Source organism: Neolamprologus multifasciatus, chromosome 15 (assembly GCF_963576455.1).
Source record: "Neolamprologus multifasciatus chromosome 15, fNeoMul1.2, whole genome shotgun sequence".
Classification (NCBI taxonomy): Eukaryota; Metazoa; Chordata; class Actinopteri; order Cichliformes; family Cichlidae; genus Neolamprologus; species Neolamprologus multifasciatus.
In genome coordinates, this window is record NC_140453.1 from 31,630,985 (window position 1) to 31,656,218 (window position 25,234).

Genomic DNA, 25,234 nt, shown 5'->3' on the forward strand with positions numbered 1-25,234 from the left:
GGGCTACCGTTCTGGTGCTTTGAACATATATTTTTTGGTGAAAAGATTATGCTATGTCAATTTGATTAATAAATCATTTTGATGAATACAACTGTGTGTTCTCCCTTTGCTTGTGTCGTCGTGATGTTTTTTTTTCTTAATAAAAATCCAAAAAACACTTTGAATATAATCTATACAACACAATCTTACAATAGGCTGGAAGTATGCTTGTGCTCCATGTGATTATATAATTCATTAATCAAGCTTTATTAACAGACTTAAGTTCATGATTATACAAAAGAAAAAAAAGCACAATATATAAAACCAACCAAATATTAACTTTCTTAAAAGTGCTTTAAAAGTGCAAACACCTGCAGCTCCAAACATCTGAAAAAACGTCTTACAACCCCCTCTGGCTATTTTAAGGAGGATTCTCATTGCATCATTGTATGTGACATGCAACTTCGGCATGCTACATTGTGTGTAAGATGACCACAGGGGGCCAGTATAGAATGGTGTGCAATATGCTTCAAACCAGGTGTCTCCAACTCCAATTACTCCAGAGCTACTGTCCTGCAGCTTTAGATCCATCCCTACTCCAACACAGCTGAATAAAATGGTTGAATTACCTCTTCAGCATACCATGAAGTTTATCAAAGGCATGGTAACAAGGCCAATCATGTAGATCCTAAGATTTTCAGTGTGATGACCATGGTGGTGAGAATTCAAATGGAATAAATCAGAGTATTGTTATACCCCAAGATCAAAGTTGACCACGAACCCCCCCCACCCCAAAGCACACTGAGTAATATATCATATGAAAATGCATGTAGAGAACTGTGCAAAACATAGTTTTTCCCAATCACAATGACGCCATAAATGTAGCAAAATCACACAGTGCATGAAAACATCTTGACCCTTTAAAACCATCTGTCATATTTCCTACATAAGTTTGGGGATTTTTGAAACTTCTGCATCGTCAGCGTGAAATAAATTGGAATTTTTTTTCTAAGCATTAAAATAACAAACAAATGCAGGATGTAGCAAATATGACACAAATGAAAATTATACTGAATTTATCATCAGTATCATCAATAGGGTCAATAAACAGTCCATTTTCAAAAACAAAAAAAGCATCTTCTAGTGTGGTTCAGGCTTTAAAGGAATTTTACAGCTTATAGAAGCAAACAATTTCAGCCAAAATGGGTGAAGATAATAAAATACACCATTTTAGTATGCAATGCTTCAAAGTTCAGGGTCACACAAATTAAAATGTTTTAGTTTCCATTGGATCATCTACAGCATCTACTGTTACCTTGGTCATTTACATCAGCGGTCCCCAACCCCCGGGCCTCGGACCGGTACCGGTCCGTGAGTCGTTTGGTACCGGGCCGCGAGAGTTGAGACTCAGGTGTGAAATGCCTATGCACACTATGAGTGCTCTTGTTTTATTATTTAATTTAATTTTAATTTTAATTTTGAAGCCTTTTGAGTAATTTAGCACCAAACATCAAATACAGAAAACTGCTGCTATAGAAAATGTATGTATAGGGTTCACAAGAACTCAATATAAAACTATCATCAGTTAAGATGCTTTTACACAGCTTAGAATATTTGTAAGATTTATTATCCGGACTTTAAAATATCTTGATTTAATTGTCTTATTGGTTCACAAAGTCATTGAAATTTAAGACAGTTGAAGGGTTTTGTTGGAAAACACGACTCTGCTATATATTTATTTGCATAACTGGCATACTAAAATGACAAAACATGTATTGAATTATGGTTAAGGTAAAGTATTTCAGTGTGTGGTGTTAAATGTTCTTTTTAAACAAGAAAAACGAATACAAAGAGTTTAAAGAACAGACAAGTTAAAAAGTTAAATTAGGCTGCATTGTATGAAACCACCCAGATAATGATGATGGTAATGAAGCTGACTGTTATGAAGATGATGTAAAGGATCAACAGCAGGCGGTCTATGATTAAACCTATCTGGATCCATTCCTCTGTGCTCAGGCTTTTGCTCAGATGCTGCTCCACCTGAAGGCGGATGGCCTGGAGGACTCTGCCCAGGCTCCTCAGCTCTTGCAGGGTTTTGTCCTCACCCAGTGGCCCCTTCTGCTCCAGAGTCTTGGATTCCTCTGTCACTGGAGAGTAGACTGGCATTTCTATTGAGCGGAGACAAGTCAGAAGATAATGTCAGCTTTGACATTTTTTTTAAGAATTTGCATATCCTGATCTTGTTTCCTACCCTGTGTGACTGGATTTTGGATCACTGTGTCGTTCTGATCTCTGGGCTTTGGAGGAAGGCATACTAGTCGACCCAGGATTTTAAGAAAAAGCACTCTGATCCAGCGAGGAGCTCGAGAATAGTTCGAGGAACCGCAGAGGAAGCTTGTAACGACAATAGTTTCCAGTAGACTGCCCATCATCATAGTCAGGCACATAGACAGGAAAACATCTATAAAAATGATAGTGGAATAATAATTAATGTTTACATTTTACAGAGAAATACAAGTAAAATCCAGACAAAATATTTAAAAATTAAAATCATGAAAATTTTTGGTCTATTCAGGCGAATGGAGACAAGCCGTAAACTATTTAAGAAATATCCTCAGCCCCTGTCAGCTCGGTGACAAAAATGGTCACAGATGACGCTTTAATCTATGAGACTGTGAGTCAACTGCTCTCAAAAATTCTGTGTTTGTTGTAATGCATATATTGATTTTCGTAAATCTTGATTCTGACATATTTGTCATGCATTATTTATAAATAATAATTAAAAAGACCCAAACTACCACTGAAACTGATAAAAATTTGATTAAAACTAAACATTTTCATATAATAAGAACTAAACTGAAATGAGCAGACCTACAAACAGAAAGTTGAAACAAAATAACAAAAATAACTGTGCATTGTAACCAAAAACCTGGCACTTTGTTAATAATTCGATATGATGATTTGTACTTTTTAAAGGTATACTTTTAAGAATACATATACATATACATCGTTTTCTTTCTCACATGTAGCTTCATCATTACATTATGGTAGTTATACTGTTAAATCTCTAGGTGGCTCAGAACAAGCAACCCTTTAGTATTTGGGCCAAAAAGTCACATTGGGACGAAATGTATAACAAACCAGACAATGTAAACGCACTTATGAGAGGTATGTCATTTCCAGTAACAGGCAGCAGGTCATTCATTATGAGCAGGAAGACGGTGTAGCCCAGGATCAGTGTCATCTTGAACAAAGACCGGTCGACTTCTTTGGGAGGCAAGATGAAGCTGAAGAGGTCCACGGTGATGAGGAAGCAGCTGGGGAGCAGGAGGTTCACTATGTACAGCATGGCCTGGCGCCGCAATGAGATCTGCAGCAAAGTGAGAATTTAACACTAAGGACGGTGCTGATGTTCCTGGGTGTTTTTGATGTTTTTAGAACTTTTAGATGTATTTGATTTAAATGTTCTATAGATCTTAGGTTCCTCTGATATACTAACTGAATTATTAAATATCTGATAATGAAGAGAAAACTCTTGTTTCGGATTACTTTCTAAAAGCCTTTTGTCACGATCCTGGGTCTTATGACCCAGTGTTTTGAGTTTAGTTTATTTGGATGTTTATATGATTAAGCTCATGAGTTTTTCTAGTTCTTTGTTATCAGATTCCCCTTGTGTCTTCCAACCCCTGTTAAGTCTCCCCTGCTCTTCATGTGTTTCATGTCTGTGTCTTACGTTGTCAAGTTCTGGTTGTCATGTCTGCGTCTCATTATGTTTCCTATTTTATTTTGAAGAGATCCTGTGTTTTTATATTATGGATTATGTTTTGAGTCCTTTGTTGTACCGTTTCTTGTTTCCCTAGATTTCAGTTATGGTTATCAAAGGTTAGTTCTTTGGCTTTGTAATATGGCTTCCTTGTGTTCAATGTTGTGTCTACTGTGACCTTTTTGTACCATGTTTCTGGTCCCTATGTTCTGTCTTCTCAGTTGCTGTTAAGTTTGCATGTTTAGAGTTCAGTCGGTGTGTTTCCTGTTTTACTTTGAAGGTCCATGTCTCATGTGAGTGTTTCTAGTTTTGCTTCCCTTGTCTCGTCCAGCCTGATTACTCCCAGCTGTGCTCTCCTTCTGTGTCTCATTCCCTCGTTATCCCTCTGTGTATTTAAGCCCTGTGTTTCTCTTTGTCAGTGTCGTAGTCTCCCTCATGGCTGTGTTTCCTTGCATTTCAGTTTACCCATGTCCCAGTTTAGTTTTCCATGCCATTCTGCAATAAAGCAGCTTTTTGAGTTTAATTTCGTTGTCGTGAGTTTTGCGTTTGGGTCCTTCTCCTGCCTGTACACAGCCGAAACATGACACCTTTGCCTTTGTGTCCTCCGTTTTCTTATAGTATGAATAATTAAATCATACAATAACATTATAGTTGTATAGTGTAATAGAGTGTCTTACATGGAAGCGAATTTCATCATAAAAGCCCGATGCTGTAGATGGTAGTGTGTATTTCTTTGCTGTAATTCCAATTAATTCCCATTCACCCATCGTTGCCGTCATAGATTTAGAGTATTCAAACATCTTCTCTAGAGTCCCTGCCAGATAAAGCTGCAGAGCATTACCTGCATGGAAAATAGTCAGTTTGTCAGACAAGACTATTCATATCAATGTCAGTAAAATAATTTTACTGTCTTATAAACTAAACCATTCATTTCATAGGACAGACTGTGATAGATCCTCATGAACTTACTCTTGAGTGTGAATGAGTTGAAGGTTAAAGTGCAGTTCTGAATGTCAAATGGAAACAAGTAGATGTCAAGCCTGCAGGAGGTGACAGCTTTGATAGGCTGTGAATCACTCACAGTACCATCAGAATGCATGTAGGTATATGGGACGTTTGGAGCTGTGTTTTCATCCATGCTGCAGGAAGATGAAAGACATAACATTTAGAAACACAAGTGCCTGTATGCTGATAGAGCCTTCATTATTAAAATTAAGTTTACTCCGATAGCTACATGGCAGAAATAGAAAATGTATGAAGAAAGGGCTTACAGTTGATATGTAGAGTGCCGCCTAATATTAAGTATGACTGCTAAGTGTTAACTTGTGTGCTTTGTTCTGTCTGCTAAATATTGTAGGAGGCAGATCAAAAAGATTATACCTTTATATAGTGGATAGCAGTCTTACCAAACCTATCCACACTATTGTTATGTTATTCCACTGACATCAGTCGGACCCCTATGTGAATCGCTACCTTATAGTAGTGGAGGGGTTTGTGTGTCCTACTGATCCCAGGGGTTATGCTGTCAGGGAGCTTTGTCCCCTCGCATGGCAAATTGGTCCTGGGTGAGGGATCACACAAAGAGAAGAGCCACGACCAAAGGAACCATTCACCCTGCTTGGGATGGAGTTACTATCCTAGCTCAGGACCACTTTGCTCGGACTAGAGCCGCTACTTCTCCATGTTGATGTCAAGGTGCTGGGTCTGGTGACCCAGTGTTTGTGTTTTTGGTTAAATATTCTTTGATTATTGTTGTTCTTGGTTTTGGTTATCTTAATTTCTTAAGCTCTCAGGAATCTTAGTGCTCCCTCCCTCAGTGTTCATCTTAGCCTGTGTTTAGTTTCTGTTCCCGTGTCCCACGTTTCATGTCTACTCTCCCCTGTCTCTGTGTTCCCTGTGTCTCCCCAGTCAGCCGTTGTACTCTTGTCTCTGTGCTTCACGTTCACTCTGTTTTCTCTGTCAGCCTTGCCTCCTTGTCAAGTCTGCGTCTCTGCACCTGTCTTTTGTTTCCTGTTTTACTTTGATAGTCTTGTGTCCTGCATTCACTGTTTTGAGTTTTGCTTCCCCTTCGTCTCGTTATGTCAGATTAGTCCCAGCTGTTTCCCTCCTGTTTTCCATTCCCTCGTTACTCCCTGGTGTATTTAAGCCCTGTGTTTTCCTCTGTCCATTGTCATGTTGTTAACCATGATGTACCTCTGTGCTGCGTGTGTTTCTAACGTACGCCCACTTTAAGTTTCCTAGTTTCTTGTTTTTGTTTTTGGATCAGTGTTGGAGTTTTTCCAGCAATAAAGCTGCTGTTTTGGGTTTACTCCCCCGTGTATAAGTCCTGCGTTTGGGTCTGTCACACAGCAAACTACGACAGTTGAAAGGAGCCAGTTATGATGGTCAGGCATTTGATAAGGATGCGTCCTGGTGAGGTGTGCTTGACACATCCCAACGGGAGGAGGTCCCGGGGAAGACCCAGGACAAGCTGGAAAGATTATTTTTCTTGACTGGCCTGGGAATGCCTCGTTGTTCCCCTAACTAATCTGGAGGAGGTGGCTTGGGAGAGAAATCTGAGCTTCTCTGCTGATGCTGCTGACCCCACGACCAGATAAGAGAAAGAAAATGGATAGATGGAAATCACAACTCAAATATTTCCTGACAACGGTATGTACAGAGACCATGCCTTTCTACTTTCATCTGTATGCACCTTCTCCATTTTTGTTTTTGCTGCTTAGTAGAGTTAGCGCTTTATTGGCTAATGATGCGTCAGGCTAGGTCTCAAGATAACACATATACATAAAAAAGAAATGATCTTAATCAGCGAATTATTGAAGATGGCACTTACATTTCATTGATTACAATATCTGGTACCCAGAGATTTGTTCTTGGAATTGAAATCCGAGTAGTTCCACAGCTTTCTGGGTCCCACTTGGTGAATTCATTTTCCCATTTCTGCAACACAAACCATGCAGATGTAAACATAAACACAATATAAAACCTGCTGGCTACCATTTAAAAACTCGAGATAATTCAATTTAAAAGGGAACCCCAAAAACTTTTCTTTTATCTTAACACTTTTATGTCACTAATGGGTTTGCCTATTTGCTGCCCAAAAAGATTTCAAGGGCAAAACTTAAACTTTCATCTATGAAAACATTTTTTATGCATAGATATGGGTAGAAATCAGCTGTTTCATTATTGCTTGATAATGTACTATGAAAAAACTACTTACAATATCTGACCATAGAAATGTTGTGAGGAGCTGGGCTTTCTCATCCTGAAAAAGAAGATTTTAATTTATTTATTCTCAAAAAAATAAAAAATTGCCCTCATGGAAAATTGCTTTTGACCATTTTATGCTCTTAATCTTGTACAGTATGCAGAAAAGCGCATGATCTAATAATGAAATGGTTTTATGGTAACAAAGGTGTCATTTACCACTCCCATAATGCCAAACACAGTTAAGAAAAGGCCAACGTTAGTGACTGTTGTTATGTTCACCACAGGTCGAATGGCGTTCAGGTTGAAGACTGGCGAAAGAGCCTCCAGCAGTGACGGTGTATCAGGGTTGGAGCAGTTCAGTATGGTGGAGCTGTACTGAGCTACAAGGGAAAGAAGAAATGTGTCCTTATGATGTCGCAGCAAATACCTTTGTCCACAATTACAACTCTGGCAAACGCGACCCAAATACGAGTGAGGCATCATGTATATCTACATTTATCTAAATCTAAACTTGACTTTATCAAGTTTCAAATTTGAATTTCAGTTTTTAATTTAAAAGTAAAATCTTTAAAATGTAGACAGGAATGAATTGGACAACATGGTCCATAACATTTCTGGCTAAATGTGTATTTTGAACAATTTTTGGCTGCTAGTACCTCATGTTTCCTCTTCCTTAAATATTTATAAGACTAGCTAATTGTCAGTGTGAGTGGCGCTGACAAAGTGAACAAGTCAAGTACAACGACCTTAAATTTAAAAAAAATATCCTCCAATACAAAACATCCTTTAATAGGTGTTATAATCCGACTATAGCAAATCACATTTGCAGTTTGGAATTTCAACAGGTATAACATAATTTTGTAATAAGATTATTTTTTAATAAGATGTCTAGAGACACTGTAGATTATGCACATAAAATAAGCGGTATAGTGCAAATAATAACACAGTTTGATGAACCATTACAATGCGTCATTTATATGTTTAAATACTATTTAGTATTTCGGATAGTGACTGTGAGAAAATCAACACATCAACAATTAATTACACATTAGATAAAAATAATCAGTAATATAAGAATTAGTTATTTTTTAATAATATAAATAAATGTGTATTTGTGCATTATAGGAACTTACCATTCATAAGCAGAGAGATGAAGATTAATAGAAGCTTTGAAGGCCTGACTTTCAGCGAGCAGCACTGAAAACATTAAAGCTGTGGTTGTCAGTTTGAGTGGTGTGATAGTGGCGTGGGAATCTTTTTAAAGACAGTCATTACAGGTCATTAAAAAAATCAACGTTCAAATCGAACATAACTGTTAAACCTTGACGTTGTTAAATATTTCTTCATCTTACATCTGTTAAACATCTGGTATGAAATTTATGCAAACCTTCCTTGTATGCCCACAATGTAAAAGCAAGTTTATATTTTTTAGATGTTAGATATACACAATCAACAGTAGATACAAGTGTGAATAATGAATGAGGTGTATCTTGGTCTTGAAACTGATGTTTTAGATTACTTGGGTTAAGTACTTTATTACACTGTAATATGGTTCAATCATCATTGTATTCTTAAGTTGCAGATAAAATTACATTTTGTAACTGGTAACACTGTGTAAACATATTATTGATATAATCTCAGGAAATACAGACATATCTATTGGGGTTTTCAATAAGAGGGAGAGCCTCTGTTTTCATGATATCACAACATTATTTTTTCATGTTTTTCTAGTCTTAAAAACAAATTAAATATCCAAGGCTCCATCCTAAAAGACCATAAGGGTTGGCAAACATATTTACAATGTATTTTTTGTACACTCAAAATAGATAAATATTTGAATACCTGCATCCAGTCCTCTGAGCCTTGGTTGACTTGCCGGTGGATGTCTTGGAGGTCCTTGCCCCCTTTCTTTAGCTCCTGCACAGCCCCATCCTCCACTGCTGGCCCATTTTTCTCTTGAGGCCCTTCATAATCTTCAGTATTTTCCACAGCAGTCGTGGTCTTAAGGTCTATTTCTAAATCAATGAGAGAAAAAGTATCAGATTCAGAATCTTTAGTGCCATAATGCTAATAGCACAACAAAATTATATGCTAATCCATTCAGTGCAAAGCAAGGGAAGCAAACAATCAGTTTAACTATTGAAAAAATACATTAATAAAAATATGTTCTTAAAATAAATATAGTATAAACAGTATAGAAATATAAACAAATAGATAGGTACATGTGTGTGTAATTGAGTCATTATTGATTGCACATATCAATGTTCAGTTATTGTTTATTATTTACAATCACAACAGCCCCTCAATATGTGCCGTTTATTTTGGTTTTTATTGTCCTGTGCTGCCTTCCTGTGGAGTAGTTCATGTGCCGGGGATTGTTTGATTTAGGTCTTTTTTTTTTTTTACAACTTTGCAAAATAAATTATTTTGAACTCTGTAAAATCAATTATTTCTGTTATCCTGAATTTCCTCATGCTACTGATTCTAAACCACTTCAAAGCTACTTAAAAACTACATACCCAAACACTTAAGCCAGACCCAATCTGCGCTTTATTTGGAGTGAAGCCGGTTGTTGTAGACCTATCAGCCACCCAAAATAATGTGATACGTTTTATGATGCTGCTGGCATGCCGTCTGATTCTACTAAATTGGAAACAAAAGGTGCCTCCTGCCACATCAGCGTTAATACAAGATGTATTGAGACACTTGCAGCTGGAAAGAATTAAACTCCTACTAAAGGGGAGGTTGGAGGAATTCCATTCAACCTGGCAACCTTTTATAGATCTCTTCAATACTGTACAGATATAAATGATCACTGAGCCTCATTGGTAGTTCGATAAATAGCATCCTCTGTCCAACGTTCTTTCGTTGTTTGTTGTTGCTTTTTTTGTTTTGTTTTGTTTTGTTTTTACTTTGTTTAATTTTTATTGTATATATGTAATCATTTATATTTGAATCTTAGTTGCCTTTGTGATAAATAACACTGGAAAACCAAATAAAGAGATTTGAGAAAAAAAAACAAACCTACATACCCGAAGCTCTTGATTTCTTATTCATTGGTGCCATGGAAACAAGAAATCCCCGAAATTGTGTGAGGACTCGGATCCAGTGAAGGACGGGAGAGAAGTCATCAGACCCACACAGCAGGTTGGTGATGGGGTTTATTTGTCGCAAACTGGCCACCATCAGAGACAGGCAGATGGAAAAAAAAACATCTACAGAGAGACAACGGTGTGTGCTGAGGCCCAGAAACAATACAGATTTACAATGTCGCAGCCTAGTTGACTGAATTTGTGCGTGTGCCTGGACATAAACATTAGCATTAAATACTGTTGGCATGGAAACCTGTTCCATGTAAGATTTACATATTTTTATTTTATTTTTTACACACAAGAATGTTCCCAGTCCAGTTTCCATTCAAACACAAATGTAGCCAGTTTCAAGAAATCAGTGTAGACTTTTTGTTGAGTGTTACTCACATATGAGGGGTATGGTGTTTCCAGTGACCGGCAGCAAGTCATTCATGATCAGCGGGAAGACGCTGAGGATGAGGGTCATCTTGAAGGCGGACCTGTCCACACTATGTGGAAAGCAGCTGGGGAACAGGACGTTTACCATATACATAGTGGCCCGGCACCTCAATCTGATCTGTGGAAAGAAAAGAAGAGATAACTGAGGTACTCTTAAGCTGTGAACCATGCTTGTCATTACCTGGTACATGAATGTTTGATATATAACTGTATAATTCAGGATTTAGACTGAATTTATATTTTTAGGTGTGTTTTAATTTTGCAATAATGTTAAACATTTAAAAAATATAGGGAAAAAATTACAACATAGCTTTGATTTTATCTTACTATTTATTGTAGCTTCTCATTAGAATCAACTTACATGAAATTTAAACTCATCAGCACATAAACCATCACTGTTAATGTCATTCTCTGTTGCTTTATCTGAGGTGATATCCAGTAGCTCCCATTCACACATGGTGGCTATCACACTCTCGGAGACTGTTGCCTTTATTTCTGCAGGTCTTCCAAGAAAAATCTTTATGTCCCTCGCTGTGCGGGGAAAAGTGAAGAGAAAAAAGCTGACTTTAGTCAGAGCTCACATTCAATTTAGATATAATTAAAAAGGGTGAAACTGATATGCATAATTGTTAAATGTTCTTACCAAAGTGCAAGGGGTTGAAGGTATAAGTGCAGTTTTGTATGTTAAAGGAGAAGGTGCAGATATCAAGGTTACAAGAGCTGACAGCCTTGACAGGTAGACCATCATCCACCGCACTATTACTACACAGGGAACAGGGCGTTTTTTTGTGAATAGATGTGTGAAATGAGGACATGGCATAAATTAAAGGCACTGTTGATGTTGACAAACAACCCCAACACTATCCCCATTATGTCACAGCGAAAAAGTAAAACTAAATTATTTTGTAAAAATACTTCTTGATGTGTCTTTTTGCACAATATTCAGGAGAACCATTTTCAAAATCCAAAAATTCAACATTCTCAAATCACGGGATTAGATTTAGGGTTTTTAATTAAGGGTAATCATATTCTCTTGTTTGCATATAAGTTAGATTTGTAATTTCAAGACAAAGGCACAGAGGATTTGTGGCATTTACAACAACAGAGTATCATAATGCTGAAACATTCATTTTTAGAGTTTCTAGATGTCTGCTCTTTTGGAAATACTTGTGCGGAGTTTGAGATAAAGAGTAAATGATTTTGTACTTACAGCTCGTTGATTACAGGCTCTGAAACACACAATTTGGTTACGGGGAGATGTAGCAGCTCAGTACGCCACTGAAATGGGTCCCAACTGACAAACTCATTGATCCAAGACTAAAACAACAAAATTGGTATCAGCACAAATAGCAGGCAAATCCAGCAGTACATAGTGCAATAATAAGTGAGGAGAAGTTCAGCCTTTTCATCCTGGAAGACCAGAAAAAAAGTCTCTAACACAGAAAACACAGAAAGCCTCTCTTTGAATAAGTTTGAACTTGTTTGTGACAGTCCGTCAACTCAAGAGTTTCAGATACAATAGAAACCAAAAGATAAAATCTGTATACACACTGTTGGGAAGCACTAACGACATTGTAAATAAGCTCATGTGACAGGTGACATACCGCTCCTAGTATCTCATACAGAGCGACGAAAGTGCTGACATCGGTGGAATTTGTCATTTTCTCCACAGACCATATGTCACTTACTTCAAAGACTGGAGACAGACACTCCAGCAGGGCAGGTTTGTCTGGTGCAGAGCAGTTCACCATGTAAGCACTGCAAAGAGCTGATGAGGCAACAAAATCATGAATCTGAGTGTAATTACGTCGTAGTGTTTGGCTTGCAATGGGATTTGACTGAAGTGAATTCAGTAGTTGTCAATTCAATTGTCTCTCTCCAGATTTAATGCTCATACTTTTACTATATTTAACGTCATTGATTAGCTACTGAACTACTGTTGTTAAAACTGAAACGCAAACACTTTCATTGTGCTTAACAAAACACGTACCTGTCTTGAAGATCAAAATCATGGTTGGCTTGAGTGACGTAAGAAGCTCCTGTAATCACAATCAGGAGGATTTATGGATAAAAAATGGTAATAACATTTTGGATTCAAGTAACAGATATGCACTATTATTAGTATTTAACTTCAGCAGTAACACTTGTGACAATGTAACGAGAAAGAATTCCTTACCATAATGTTGCGAGTGAAAGTGTTGTATTCCAGCTGTTTTTTGAATGGAAACTGTTTTATTTGGTATACTACAGAATAATCATCTCCTTAAATAATTGCCACATTTAAAAAAAAATGTTGACAGCTGTATTAGTCAGCAGCAGAGCAAAGGTGTGTCTGCTGGTTATCTGGGAAACTTACTCTTGCAAGACTAAACTGCAAAGATATACATATTGTCACTAAACAAAGCGTGATGTGGACAAACCTTGGGCAAATGATGCGGAGCAGAAGGCAGGACAGCTGCTTTGCTTGTAGGTGTTTTCATACAAAGCACAGATAAACCACAGGTAATGTAAGGTACCTCAGTGTGTGACTTGAAAATGCTGAGGACTGACCACAGTAGCGTCAGTGTCACACATGCCCATCACAGGCAAATCAGAGAAACCTGTGACAAGCAGGTGTTAGTCTGCCAAACAAGCTTTTATTATTTTATGTAACGTGTTTTTTAAAATATATTAAAATTCACCCATTCGATGAGAACAAAGAAATAACCTGAGATGATACTACTACTACTACTACTACTACTAATAATAATAAAACAAAATTCCTCATGTCATCTTGGGTATACTTGCTTTGATTATAATCACTTTCTGTGTTTCTGCGTCACTACTGCGTCAAATTCTCTGTTGAATTTAAAATTTAATTTTCTTTTCTCCTTTATGAGTTATGCATCAAGATACTTGGTATCAGGTTGGATTTTTTTCTGCAAATTATTAGACATATTAATTTAAATAAAATACCAGCTATATTATTGAGCTTTTACCCCCCCCCCCCCCCCCCCCCTCAAATTTGCTCAGCAAATACAAAGTAGGCTGGGACAAAAAAATTATCAAATATTTGGGCATTAACTTATCAATGGATATAACCAGTTTGGAAGAAATCAACTATTCCTCACTTAAAAAAGATATCATGGTAGATATTAGCAGATGGTCATTAACCCCTTCTCTAAGCGTGTCTTCTAGAGTAGACAACATAAAATGAATATGCTCCCAAAGATATTGTACTTATTCCAGTCTATTTCTATAGAAAACCCTGACAGATACTTTGCAGAATGGGATAGGATCCTCTCTAGATTTATATGGGCGGGTAAAAAGCCAAGAGTTAAGTTTAAAACACTTCAGCTTCCCAAGGAAAAAGGAGGACTAGGCCTCCTTTGCCTACATGACTATCATAGGGCAACTCAAATAAGAAATCTGGTGGGCTGGTGTAAACCTGGATACTGTTCAAGATGGAAGGAAGTGGAATTTTTCTGTTGGGGCACTGATAGGAGATCCCTCAGAGTTACGATTCCCAGGCAACCCTTGGATAGTAAGCTCAATAAAGACATTGAAAAGAGTACTTAAAAAGTATCAATTAAAACAGAGGGCCAGATTCCTTAGTTGGTTTACATATGACCCAGAATTTTTGCCTAGTAAGACCGACTCGACATTTAAAACATGGGCTAATAAAGGTCTCACCACATACATTACCTTGTTGAAAGATGGAAAAGTGATGAGTTTCCAGGATCTTAAGAATAAGTTTGGGTTGCAAAATCAAGATTTTTTTTAGATATTTGCAACTGAGGGACTTTCTGAATAAAAAGCTAAAACATCCGACTGGGAATGAAGAAATTATTTATATATTTGAGAATGCATATAGAGATTAAATTCAATTCAATTCAATTTTATTTATATAGCGCCAAATCACAACAAATGTCGCCTCAAGGCGCTTCATAGATACAGAGAAAAGCCCAACAATCATATGACCCCCTATGAGCAAGCACTTTGGCGACAGTGGGAAGGAAAAACTCCCTTTTAACAGGAAGAAACCTCCGGCAGAACCAGGCTCAGGGAGGGGCGGCCATCTGCTGCGACCGGTTGGGGTGAGAGAAGGAAGACAGGATAAAAGACATGCTGTGGAAGAGAGACAGAGAGACAGAGATCACCCTATCATATTTTTTTTCCAAATTATATTGTTCACTGACCAATCTAAGGGGTCATGATACAAGATATGTTAAAGCATGATGGGAAACAGAGAGTAATCTCTCCCTAACAGGAGAGGAATGGGATGGAATCTGTAGGCAGCAGTGGTTGGTAACAAGCTCCCCCTCATGGAGGGAATTCAGTTGGAAGAATGTAATTCGTTATTTTAATACTCCAGCTCAAAAATCCAATTATTCTCATAACACAACATGCTGGAGGCAGTGTGGACATGCAGCAGCAAATCATTTCCACATTTTTTGGGAATGTCCTCGTGTGGCTCCATTTTTGAAGGAAATACATAAGGTCCTGGAAACAATCTTCCAAAAGAAAATACAATTTAATTTTGCAGTATTGTACCTAGGAAACTTAGAGAGTCTTAATCTATGCAAACCGGATAAATATTTGTTCAATGTGCTGTTGGTACCTTCCAAAAAGGCCATTGCCCGCCGTTGGCTTAAAGAGGACACTTCTACTATAAATGAGTGGATTGATGTGATATACAGGGTGGGCCATTTATATGGATACACCGTAATAAAATGGGAATGGTTGGTGATATTAAAGTCCTGTTTGTGGCACATTAGTATATGTGAGGGGGCAAACTCCTCCAGATGGGTGGTGACCATGGTGGCCATTTAGAAGTCGGCCATCTTGGATACAACTTTTGTTTTTTCAATAGGAAGAGGGCCATGTGACACATCAAACTTATTGGTAATGTCACAAGAAAAACAATGGTGTGCTTGGTTTCAACGTAACTTTATTCTTTCATGAGTTACTTACAAGTTTCTGACCACTTATAAAATGTGTTCAGTGTGCTGCCCATTGTGTTGGATTGTCAATGCAACCCTCTTCTCCCACTCTTCACACACTGATAGCAACACCACAGGAGAAATGCCAGCAGAGGTGGTGCACATCTCGTATCTTCACACCATAGACAATTGCCTTCAGATGACCCCAAAGATAAAAGTTTAAGGGGGTCAGATCGGGAGACCTTGGCGGCCATTCAACTGGCCCACGACGACCAATCCACTTTCCAGGAAACTGTTCATCTAGGAATGCTTGGACCTGGCACCCATAATGTGGTGGTGCACCATCTTGCTGGAAAAACTCAGGGAATGTGCCAACTTCAGTGCATAAAGAGGGAAACACATCATCATGTAGCGATTTCAAATATCCAGTGGCCTTGAGGTTTCCATTGATGAAGAATGGACCCACTATCGTTGTGCCCCATATACCACACCAAACCATCACTTTTGTTGTTCCAACAGTCTTGGAGGGATCCATCCAATGTGGGTTTGTGTCTGACCAATAGCGGTGGTTTTGTTTGTTAACTTCACCATTCACATAAATGTTTGCCTCATCACTGAACAAAATCTTCTGCGTGAACTGAGGGTCCTGTTCCAATTTTTGTTTTGCCCATTCTGCAAATTCTGTGCATCCTCGTTGAGATGCTGCAGTAGCTGGAGTTTGTAAGGATGCCATTTGTGAGTTGCTAATATCTGCCGAAGGGATGTTCGACTAATGCCACTCTTCAGTGACATGCGGCAAGTGCTACGCTGTGGGCTCTTGCTGAATGAAGCTAGGACAGCCACTGATGTTTCTTCATTAGTGACAGTTTTCTTGCGTCCACATTTTGGCAAATCCAACACTGAACCATTTTCACGAAACTTAGCAAGCAGTTTGCTAACTGTAGCATGGGAGATGGGTGGTCTCGTAGGGTGTCTTGCATTGAAACCTGCTGCAATGACCCAGTTGCTGCGTTCACCAGATATCAACACGATTTCGATCCGCTCCTCACGTGTTAACCTCTTCGACATGTCAATGGCTGTGAACAAAGAGAAACTTGTAAATAACTCATGAAAGAATAAAGTTACGTTGAATCCAAGCACACCATTGTTTTTCTTGTGACATTACCAATAAGTTTGATGTGTCACATGACCCTCTTCCTATTGAAAAAACAAAAGTTGTATCCAAGATGGCCGACTTCTAAATGGCCACCATGGTCACCACCCATCTTGAGCAGTTTGTCCCCTCACATATACTAATGTGCCACAAACAGGACTTTAATATCAGCAACCATTCCCATTTTATTATGGTGTTTAAATGGATACACCATATCCATTTGGTGTATCCTGTAGATTATTTTTTTTAATGGAAGGCTAAAGTTGCAGGTGGACTCATTTGAGGATTACTGGTTGAAATGGTTGAAATATGTACAAAATGGGAGGCCCAATTTTGTATAATCTCATTGTATTTTCTGGGTTTTTTTTTTCCCACTGTAATTAAGTTGTATTGTTGTACATGCTGTATAAATAAGAAAAGCAATAAAACATAAATCATAATAATAAAAAGAATATCCCATATAGCCTACCTTTGTGTTAAACAAAAACTACAGTGCTGAAACTGGAAGTTTTAAATATCAAATGGAAAGCAGAAGATGGTGCCATGATTGGCATAACGTCTCAAAGCTAAATTCCCTGTTTGAACGTGATTGCTTTGGGACCTGTCTGTGTGAACTTTTTATGTTGTGTGGCTCGATAGGTTTGGTGCTCTGGCTTCCTCCCACAGTCTAAAGAGGGTTAAATGTATGATTCAAGCACAGCTTGTAGTCTGAAGTACTTAGAAGGAAACATTATACTATGTAATACCATTTATATAATCTACACAGGGATGTGATTGTGCGTTTCGAAATGAATGTCACTCACAAATTGAATTAAATTTTACAGACGTTTTATTTTGTATACAGTGGTTTCCTCCATTTAAAAATTATACAGTACAACACAGAAGGGTAAAGATGAATGATTATAAATGCAGCAGAGCTAATTTAAAGTCCAGTATGAAACAACAATGCAAAATACAGTATAACTATACTATACATACTGCATAAATGTGCTCTAAGACGGTAGTTTTTCACACCATCTACAAAAATGACAAAATCTTGGTCAAAATGCACTAACATTCAACCCACTAGCACAAATGGAGAGCTTTGAAACACATGGCAGTTGTCTACTTATTGTACGAGTTCACCCAGATAATGATGATGGTGATAAAGCTGACCGAGATGAAGAGAATGTAGAGGCCAAACAGCAGGCGGTCTATGATGAAACCCACCTGCATCCACTCCTCTGAGCTTTGGCTGTCGTTTAGCTCCTGATCAACCTTCAGGCGAATGGCCTGGAGGTCCTTGCCCAGTTTCTTGAGTTCATACACAGCCAGGTCCTCCGCTGATTGCCCCTTTGGCTCTTGAAGCCCCACATAAGTTTCAATAGCTGCCACAGCAGTCCTGGTCTTAAGGTCTGTTTCTAAGCAAAGTCAAGAAAAAATATTCATAGTCACCTAATCTTGTAACCTTAGATTTCTAAACTCGCTACTTATGTTTGACATACCTGAAACTCTTGGCTTCTTATTCATTCGTGGCATACAAACAATAACACCCAGAAATTGCAGAACAAGGACTCTCATCCAGCGAGGGACAGGAGAGAAGTCAGCAGACCCACACAGCAGGTTGGTGATGAGGATTGTTTCCAGCAGACTGGCCACCATCAGAGCCAGGCAGAGAGAAAAGAACACGTCTACAGAGAGACGAAGGAACCCAGAAACAATACAAGTTTACAATGTCACAGTCTAAGCCACTAATCTGTATATTTTTATCTTAAAAGCTGCTCTTTAAATGTAAATATAGTTTAAAAAAAAGTGAACAGTATTTACAAATTTGGACATAATAATATTGATTTGACTGTTTCACACATGTTATGTATGTGTATCTATAACAAGTATATAAGTATACAATGCTAATACTGCATTATTATGTACTATTATGTTTGTGAGTACAGATTTTCAACTTGACTCTATAAGATCGAGGTCTGATATGGGATGTAAGGGTTCCCTTAACTTTCTTTAACCAGTACCTTTCATATTATAGTTTTTTTTTAGTATAGGATAAGTTAATAATTAAAAAACATAACTACAAACAGTTTCAAGAAATCACCGTAGACATTTTGTTGAGTGTCACTAACTTATGAGGGGTATGGTGTTTCCGGTGACCGGCAGCAGGTCATTCATGATGAGCAGGAAGACGGTGTAGCCGAGGATGAGGGTCATCTTGAAGGCGGACCTGTCCACGCTCTGTGGTGGCAGCAGGAAGCTGAAGAGGTCGACTGTGATGAGAAAGCAGCTGGGGAGGAGGAGGTTGACCACATACATAGTGGCCCGGCGCTTCACTCTGATCTGTACAATAAGGGAAAACTTGGTCAGGTATGTTTGTGCTGTGAAATCTTCTTATCGTGACCAAGTGGATCGTGTATGTAAGCAAATCGTGATTTTAGCTGTGTTGGATTTACAAAACAGGCATTATGGACACATTAATACGAGGTATGTGAACAAGCCCAAGTATGTGCTCCTTTCTGCCTAGTTGCAGCAGTTTATTGGCACTGCAATCCACCTACATGAAATTTAAGCTCATCATAATAATCATTGTCATCCTCTCCATCATGATTAGGTTTACTGGCGGTGATTTCCAGCAGCTCCCATTCACCCATGGTGGCCATCACACTCTGGGACATCTGTGTTATTAGTTCTGCAGATCTTCCAAGAGAAATCTTTATATCCGATGCTGTGGAAAAGCAAAGAGGAAAATACTGAGCTAAAGGTGAGCTCACTAATTGTCCACATGTAATGTATATGTATAAAATATTTTCTGACCATAGTGCAAGTAGGAGTTGAAGGTATAAATGCAGTTTTGTATGTCGAAGGGGAAGGTGTAGATATTGAGGTTACAGGAACTAACAACTCTGACAGGTATAGCGAGATTCACTTGACCATTACTGTTCAGGTACAGATAGGGAGCAGGCGGTGCTTTGTTTCCTCCATACTGTAAGAACAATTAGAAAAATGATGGCGTGAATAACAAACACAGCACCTATTTGAACATTTGCTAAGAATTACAGTGTCTAGTAGTTAGACAATTATGGACCTATAAAAAACATAGCAACTGCACAGTTACATATAATAAAAATTGCTAAGAGATGACCAAACATTAACAAAGACAAATACAAAATGTATTTATTATTAGGAAAATATAAGGAAAAGACTTGTTTTGGTGCCATAGATTATAATATGTGTATGCTTTGAGAGGCACAGGCTTGGTAATATATCACTTACAATTCATTGATTACAATATCGGGAATCCAAAATTGGCTTGAGGGAAGAGACATCATGTCTGTACCACACTGAACTGGGTCCCAGCTGACAAATTCATTCATCCACAACTAAAAGAACAAAACTCATGACAATGGACAGATCGCGCATGCTACACGTAATCATCATGTTTTAAAAAATATGATTATTCCTGTATCACAGAAGAACAAATGTAGCCGGATCATTGCAGTACTCACACACTGTAGCCAAATGTAAGTGGTCAAGAGTTGTGCTTTTTCATCCTGAAAGACAACCCAGTATATGCCAAGGGATTAAAAAACATTGGTGTTGCTATGGAAAGAGAATAATTTGAGCAATGTGGGTGTGGTTTATCTATTTCTCTAAGTATTTTGCCTTTACTTAAAGAGTTTTAGAGTGCAGTCTACACACTTGTTACATTTTATGTGATGTGATGTTCTGATCGGTGAACATACCACCCCTAGAATCCCATACAGAGTGAAGAAAGTAGTGATATTGGTGCATGTTGACATGTTCCTCACAGGCCGTATGTCACTCAAGTCAAAGACCGGAGACAGCGCCTCCAGCAGGGCAGGTTGGGTTGGCTGAGAGCAGCTAATGGTGTAATTACTGCAAAAAGCTGATGAGACAATGAAATAATATTGAGTGTAATTATGTTGCAATGTTTGGCTTGCAATGAGATTTTCACAAGAAAAAAAATCAGTGTTTATCTTGTACTTTGTAGAAATCATTTGGAATTTAATGAATTCTGTATTGATTTGAATTTCCAATTTATAACTCAGTACAAGATAATTTCACTAATCCTGAAGTTCTTTTACTCTGTTACACAAACATTGTTCAGTAGACACCAAAAACTTTTTTCTAGACTTTTTCTTTTTGAAACTGATGCTACCCTGTTGTTGAAAATGAAACTCAAATACTCATAATATGGTTCAGAAAATTCTTACCTGGTACGAAGATACTGAGGGAAATAATCAGTGTAAACTTGATTGATGACAGGAGACCCTTGAATAAAAGCAAGTACAATCAAAAGGTCTGATGGTTAAATGATGAAATGTTTAAATAAAGTAACAGAGGATGTATTGAATTGGTGGTGCTGTATTGAACCTAAGGAATAACATAACATAAACACAATGCAGGTATACCTTACCATTTTGAAAGTGAAAATGTTGTATTCCAGCTGCTTTGGAAACTGTTCTTTGATATACTCGTGAATAATAATCTTCTCAAAAATGGACACATTCAAAAGATTTTGCTGTCAGCCTTATTAGTCAGCGCCTACAGTCCTAAAGTGTGTCTCTACTTATCTGGGAAATGAACTCTCGCAAGTCTAAAGTCAGCCTTCATGGCCAAGATATACATAATGTCACTAAACAAAACGTGATGTGGACAAACCCATGGAAAAGTTGTGGAGCAGGCAAAACTAAAGGCAGGGCAAGTGCTTTGCCTGTAGGTGTTTTCAGACAACATGCAGATAAACCACAGTTAATGTACCTCAGTGTGTGACTCGAAAAATGTTGAGGACTGACCGCAGCGATGTCAGCGCCACACCTGCTGATCACAGGCAAATGAAGAGGTGTCGCTGTGTGACAAACAGGTTGACTTTGCTTTCATGCAAAACCTCCTATCAGATAACCTTTTCCTTTTTTCAACAATTGTGCAAAGAAGAGTGGGCCAGAATTCCTCCACAGTGACGTAAAGAAACTCATCAGCAGTTACCACAGATTCTTGATTGCAGTTTATGCTGCCAAAGGATGACATAACCAGTTATAAGGTTTAGGGGGCTTGTACTGATGTTTGAATATCTTTTTTCAAATCATGAAAAACAGTAAGTTATAATTTAATGGCAGATTTTTATTTATTCTTTGTATTATCTTTGTCTGCACTACAAACACTTCATAAAGGCAGTTTAACTACAGTTGCAGGATCAGTAAACATGATGCACTAAAGTCTCCTCTTGCACTGACGAGTTACAAAAAAATGGAGAAATAAAATACATTTCCAGAAGATTTTCATTTTTTGTATTTTTGTAAGAAAACAATATGGTCTTCACATCTATGGGGTCTTCACACCCCCTCGTTCTCTACTAGCCATTGGGGCGGGGGGGCTGGGAGGAGATGTTGGCTGTCCGATTGGCTGCGGAGCCTGGGACGGTCTGACGGTCTACTTGCCTCCACCCCGGAGGGAAGGGTAACATCTCTTGGGTCTGGGTGCCATTTCCCCCTCTGGGGGCGAGGGTACCTGGACCCGGGGTATAGAGTATGTTTGGGGAGTGTAATTGTGTGTACATGTCCATTTATGTCAATCCTTACATTGGGTGAGTGCTGAGTGTTTGTATATGTGTGCATGAGGGTGGGAATGCATGTTTATGTCTGTGTGTGCCCGTTTGTCTGCGTCTATATGTCAGGTCGGGTCTTACACTCCACCTCTCTGGGAACTCCCAGGCCCTCCAAAGTGTGGAGGCCTATCTCCCCTCACCACACTCCCTGCCGGTGACTGATGCCCTCAGGGGTCGGTGCATTGTTGGTTCTTGGTGTCCGGGGCTGGGCGCTCAGCACAACAACATTCAATATTTAGTATTTACTGCTGTTTACACTTAGCTAGATTAATGCGATGGTGTTGTGTTTAGTATGTTGCTTTGTTTTTTTTTTGCTTGTTTTCTATTCTTTTTCTCTCAACAGGTGATCCAGGAGATATTTTTTCCCCCTTTCTCACTGTCCCTCTCCCCTTCTGTTTTTCTTTTCCTTCCTCTTTCTTTCTCCCTTTCCTATCCCTCACTCATGTCTGTCCCGTCTGTAACAACTGAAAATAAAATAAAATAAATAATAAAAACAAAGGTCGATCAAATGGACCAATACGGCAATGCCATGATGATCCATTTGGCAAAATAAATCCATTGGGTATCCTTGTTGGTCTTCAGACAACAATTCTGACGGCTAAAGAACCAAATGGGACAGGCAAAAAAAACCCAAAACCCCCCCCCCCCCCAAAAAGAAACAATATCGTCTGAGACAACAGCATGTGTTCACCCCCCCTTTTTTTACAATTAAAAAAGTAACATAAGAGAAAGTGTACTTATTAATATTCATGAACATGCTCATGTTTGTTCTTAAAATACCGATCCAATAATATCTTTGCATATTTTTTCTTGAAGAATGGTGTTTTTTTCTCTTTGAAAAAAATACTCATTGTAAAACAATGTATTATATTTACCAAAATTCATGGTATGTACCATGCTTCATGTGTCAGCTGTGTGTGTGGCTCTAAATCAAATTAAAGAAGATGTTGCTCACCTCTCTTGAACAATAATGTCATGCTTATTTTTTCAAAAGATGTATTATTTATTTACAAAATCAGAAAATACAAATTTAAATGTGAAAAGTGACTCCTGTGGACCTTCATGCCATATTTAAATCTTGACTTATTTAATTCATTTGTAACAGTAAATGTATGAGAGCTTTTGTGCTAAGAAACGTTTTTAACAAACAAAGCGATATATTAGCTAAAGCTGTCTTCTACCAAGCACAAAAAAAGGATAAATACAACAATGTGCATCTGCTTATTACATAAAGAAGAAATACAATAAAACAGAATGAAAGAAGGCAAAGTTATGATCGAACAGAAACAGGCTGACTTTAAAAGCAGCTCATTTTGTGCACACGCCTTTGATGCACCCCTCACAATGTGAGGGCTCATGCGGGCTGTCGACGTCAAAGCTTCTGAAATACCGCTTCCGTCCACCAGGGTTTTTATTGTAGCACTTTTGTTTTATTTTCTCCACCAGATTCTCCATGAGGATGTGCACATTGTCAGATTCCACGCTGGGATTCTCCATTGGAGCTTCGGAGCACACCTTGCAGTTCTGGCGTAAGGGCCTCACCTTGACAGTGCCCTGCCCGTTTTTCAGGCGCATGTGGAAGAGCACCTTCACCTTGTTGGAAGGCCATTCTCTTCTGCACATGGAACATTTAAACCTTGGAAATGAAAAAGAGAAAGAGCATGTTTGTTTCAGTAGAAGTCAAAATTACTTTTTTTAAAAATTCAGAATTTTTCATTTAACCACACAAACTTGCACTAAACTCATGATTTGTGTAAAAGCTGATAGCTGCCCTATGTGTAGCACTCAGATGTTGGGTGGAATCAAATGCATTTACAAGGGCAGTGGGAGGAGTGTTACTTTACTAGAAGAGTCTAGAGTGATTATATGATTATTTTTAATACGAGTTTAAACTTGCATCGAATTGTTTTTTTTAACGAGACGGCACCCACGCAAGGACGTGAAAGGAAACAAATGATGTCAGCTCCATCTTACATCTTCAGTTCTAGAGTTGCTAGTCTAAAAAATATGCTCCCATCATTGAAACTCTGGAATATTCTTTTTACTTTTAATGAACTAAGGCTCGTTAGCAACTACATTTTAGCAACTACATCCTTCATCTTTAATGTTGCAATCTTCATGCACAGTAATCGGCATAATGCAACTATATTTTTATATATTAACCTATGAAACATACCATACTGAATATACAAACCACACTGACCTTGCACCTGTGTTCCTGATGTACTGCTTCCAGCCCATGTTTAGGTTGTCAGGCTCAATATTTTCATCATACTCTAAATACCAAGAGTCTCCTCGTTTAAGACTCTGTGCTTTAATACGAAAGATACGTATCCATTCAGGTGGCAGCATCTTTTCAGTTAAAGTGGTCGCTGGTAGCTGAAGAAGAAGGATAACTCTAACAGCTGATGTGTGCAGTAAACAAACAGCTGGTGAGAATGAGTCATCCTCCTCAAGCTGCGAACTTTGACTGTGGCTCTGTCAGAAGAGTTTGTGGGGAAGACAAAACTTACAACTGTAAAACAAATCTTAAGTTTCAGTTACATTTTTGTACAATCGATACTGGGGCACCTGAAGACTGAGAGAAATGAAACTGAAAGCGTTTCTTGTTAAGCAACACTGACACCTTCTGGTTGCTCTCCATGCTCCTCTTTGTCCAGACTCAGAAGGCTTTTCTGTATTGCTATACTTTTTGCACACAGCGTGGCGAAAATGTGCAAATGTTTTCACTGTGTATAAAAAAAGACATTAGTGAACATTAGTGGGAAAAAGAGCTGATAAAAAACATTAGTGAACACGTGATTCTTATCATCGTGCTTATAACTCAACTCTACTGATTTTGTTTTTGTTTTTGTAGCTTCTCCCTGGTAGCAGGTAGCTCTGCATATGTCTGTGCGCATGTTCAAGCAGGTAATCTTTTACTTGTTAAGCAAATGTGTGAAACTCTACACTAGTCATTAATTATAATAATGTAGAATAAGAATTTATAACATTCATTTATTTATTTGCTTTTTCTGGTAACATAAAAGCAAAAAAGATGTTAATTTTACATGTGCACCACTTTATTTA

At 38.2% G+C, this 25,234-nt stretch overlaps 2 protein-coding genes and 1 pseudogene across 3 annotated transcripts; all 3 read right to left on the minus strand.

Annotated features, from left to right (window-relative positions):
* Positions 1-1,410: 1,410 nt before the first annotated feature.
* Positions 1,411-13,404, minus strand: LOC146502455 (5-hydroxytryptamine receptor 3E-like). Its single transcript, XM_085134082.1, has 17 exons — positions 12,656-13,404; positions 12,470-12,518; positions 12,084-12,247; positions 11,690-11,796; positions 10,841-11,241; positions 10,429-10,597; positions 9,982-10,164; positions 8,792-8,964; positions 8,083-8,146; positions 7,166-7,329; positions 6,960-7,004; positions 6,573-6,679; positions 4,712-4,881; positions 4,420-4,583; positions 3,139-3,349; positions 2,231-2,440; positions 1,411-2,147 (listed from the first exon to the last, which is right to left on the minus strand). Exons 5-17 carry the CDS (start codon positions 10,934-10,936, stop codon positions 1,864-1,866), a joined length of 2,040 nt encoding a protein of 679 aa, XP_084990208.1. The 5' UTR covers positions 10,937-11,241; positions 11,690-11,796; positions 12,084-12,247; positions 12,470-12,518; positions 12,656-13,404; the 3' UTR covers positions 1,411-1,863.
* A 3,922-nt stretch (positions 13,405-17,326) lies between these two features.
* On the minus strand, positions 17,327-21,870 carry LOC146502456 (5-hydroxytryptamine receptor 3C-like; annotated as a pseudogene). The gene is made up of 10 exons (XR_014869218.1): positions 20,978-21,870; positions 20,775-20,832; positions 20,283-20,446; positions 20,046-20,090; positions 19,813-19,919; positions 19,354-19,522; positions 19,098-19,264; positions 18,669-18,879; positions 18,039-18,224; positions 17,327-17,954 (listed from the first exon to the last, which is right to left on the minus strand). The product of XR_014869218.1 is annotated as a 5-hydroxytryptamine receptor 3C-like (transcript).
* A 1,150-nt stretch (positions 21,871-23,020) lies between these two features.
* On the minus strand, positions 23,021-24,934 carry LOC146502457 (receptor-transporting protein 2-like). The gene is made up of 2 exons (XM_085133312.1): positions 24,369-24,934; positions 23,021-23,801 (listed from the first exon to the last, which is right to left on the minus strand). The coding sequence occupies exons 1-2, from the start codon at positions 24,515-24,517 to the stop codon at positions 23,474-23,476; spliced, it is 477 nt and encodes a 158-aa protein (XP_084989438.1). The 5' UTR covers positions 24,518-24,934; the 3' UTR covers positions 23,021-23,473.
* Between the last annotated feature and the right edge of the window lie 300 nt (positions 24,935-25,234).

Bases quoted from the DNA above. Each gene is read 5' to 3' on its own strand.
- LOC146502455 (XM_085134082.1), bottom strand. From the start codon at position 10,936: ATGTGTGAATGGGAGCTACTGGATATCACCTCAGATAAAGCAACAGAG. The intron at 10,598-10,840 runs GTAAGTTGATTC...TTCTTTCCACAG, and splicing joins CTGATGAGTTTAAATTTCAT to ATCAGATTGAGGTGCCGGGC. The intron at 8,965-9,981 runs GTATGTAGGTTT...TCATTGATTTAG, and splicing joins TAAGAAATCAAGAGCTTCGG to AAATAGACCTTAAGACCACG.
- LOC146502457 (XM_085133312.1), bottom strand. From the start codon at position 24,517: ATGCTGCCACCTGAATGGATACGTATCTTTCGTATTAAAGCACAGAGT. The intron at 23,802-24,368 runs GTCAGTGTGGTT...TTCATTTCCAAG, and splicing joins ATCAGGAACACAGGTGCAAG to GTTTAAATGTTCCATGTGCA.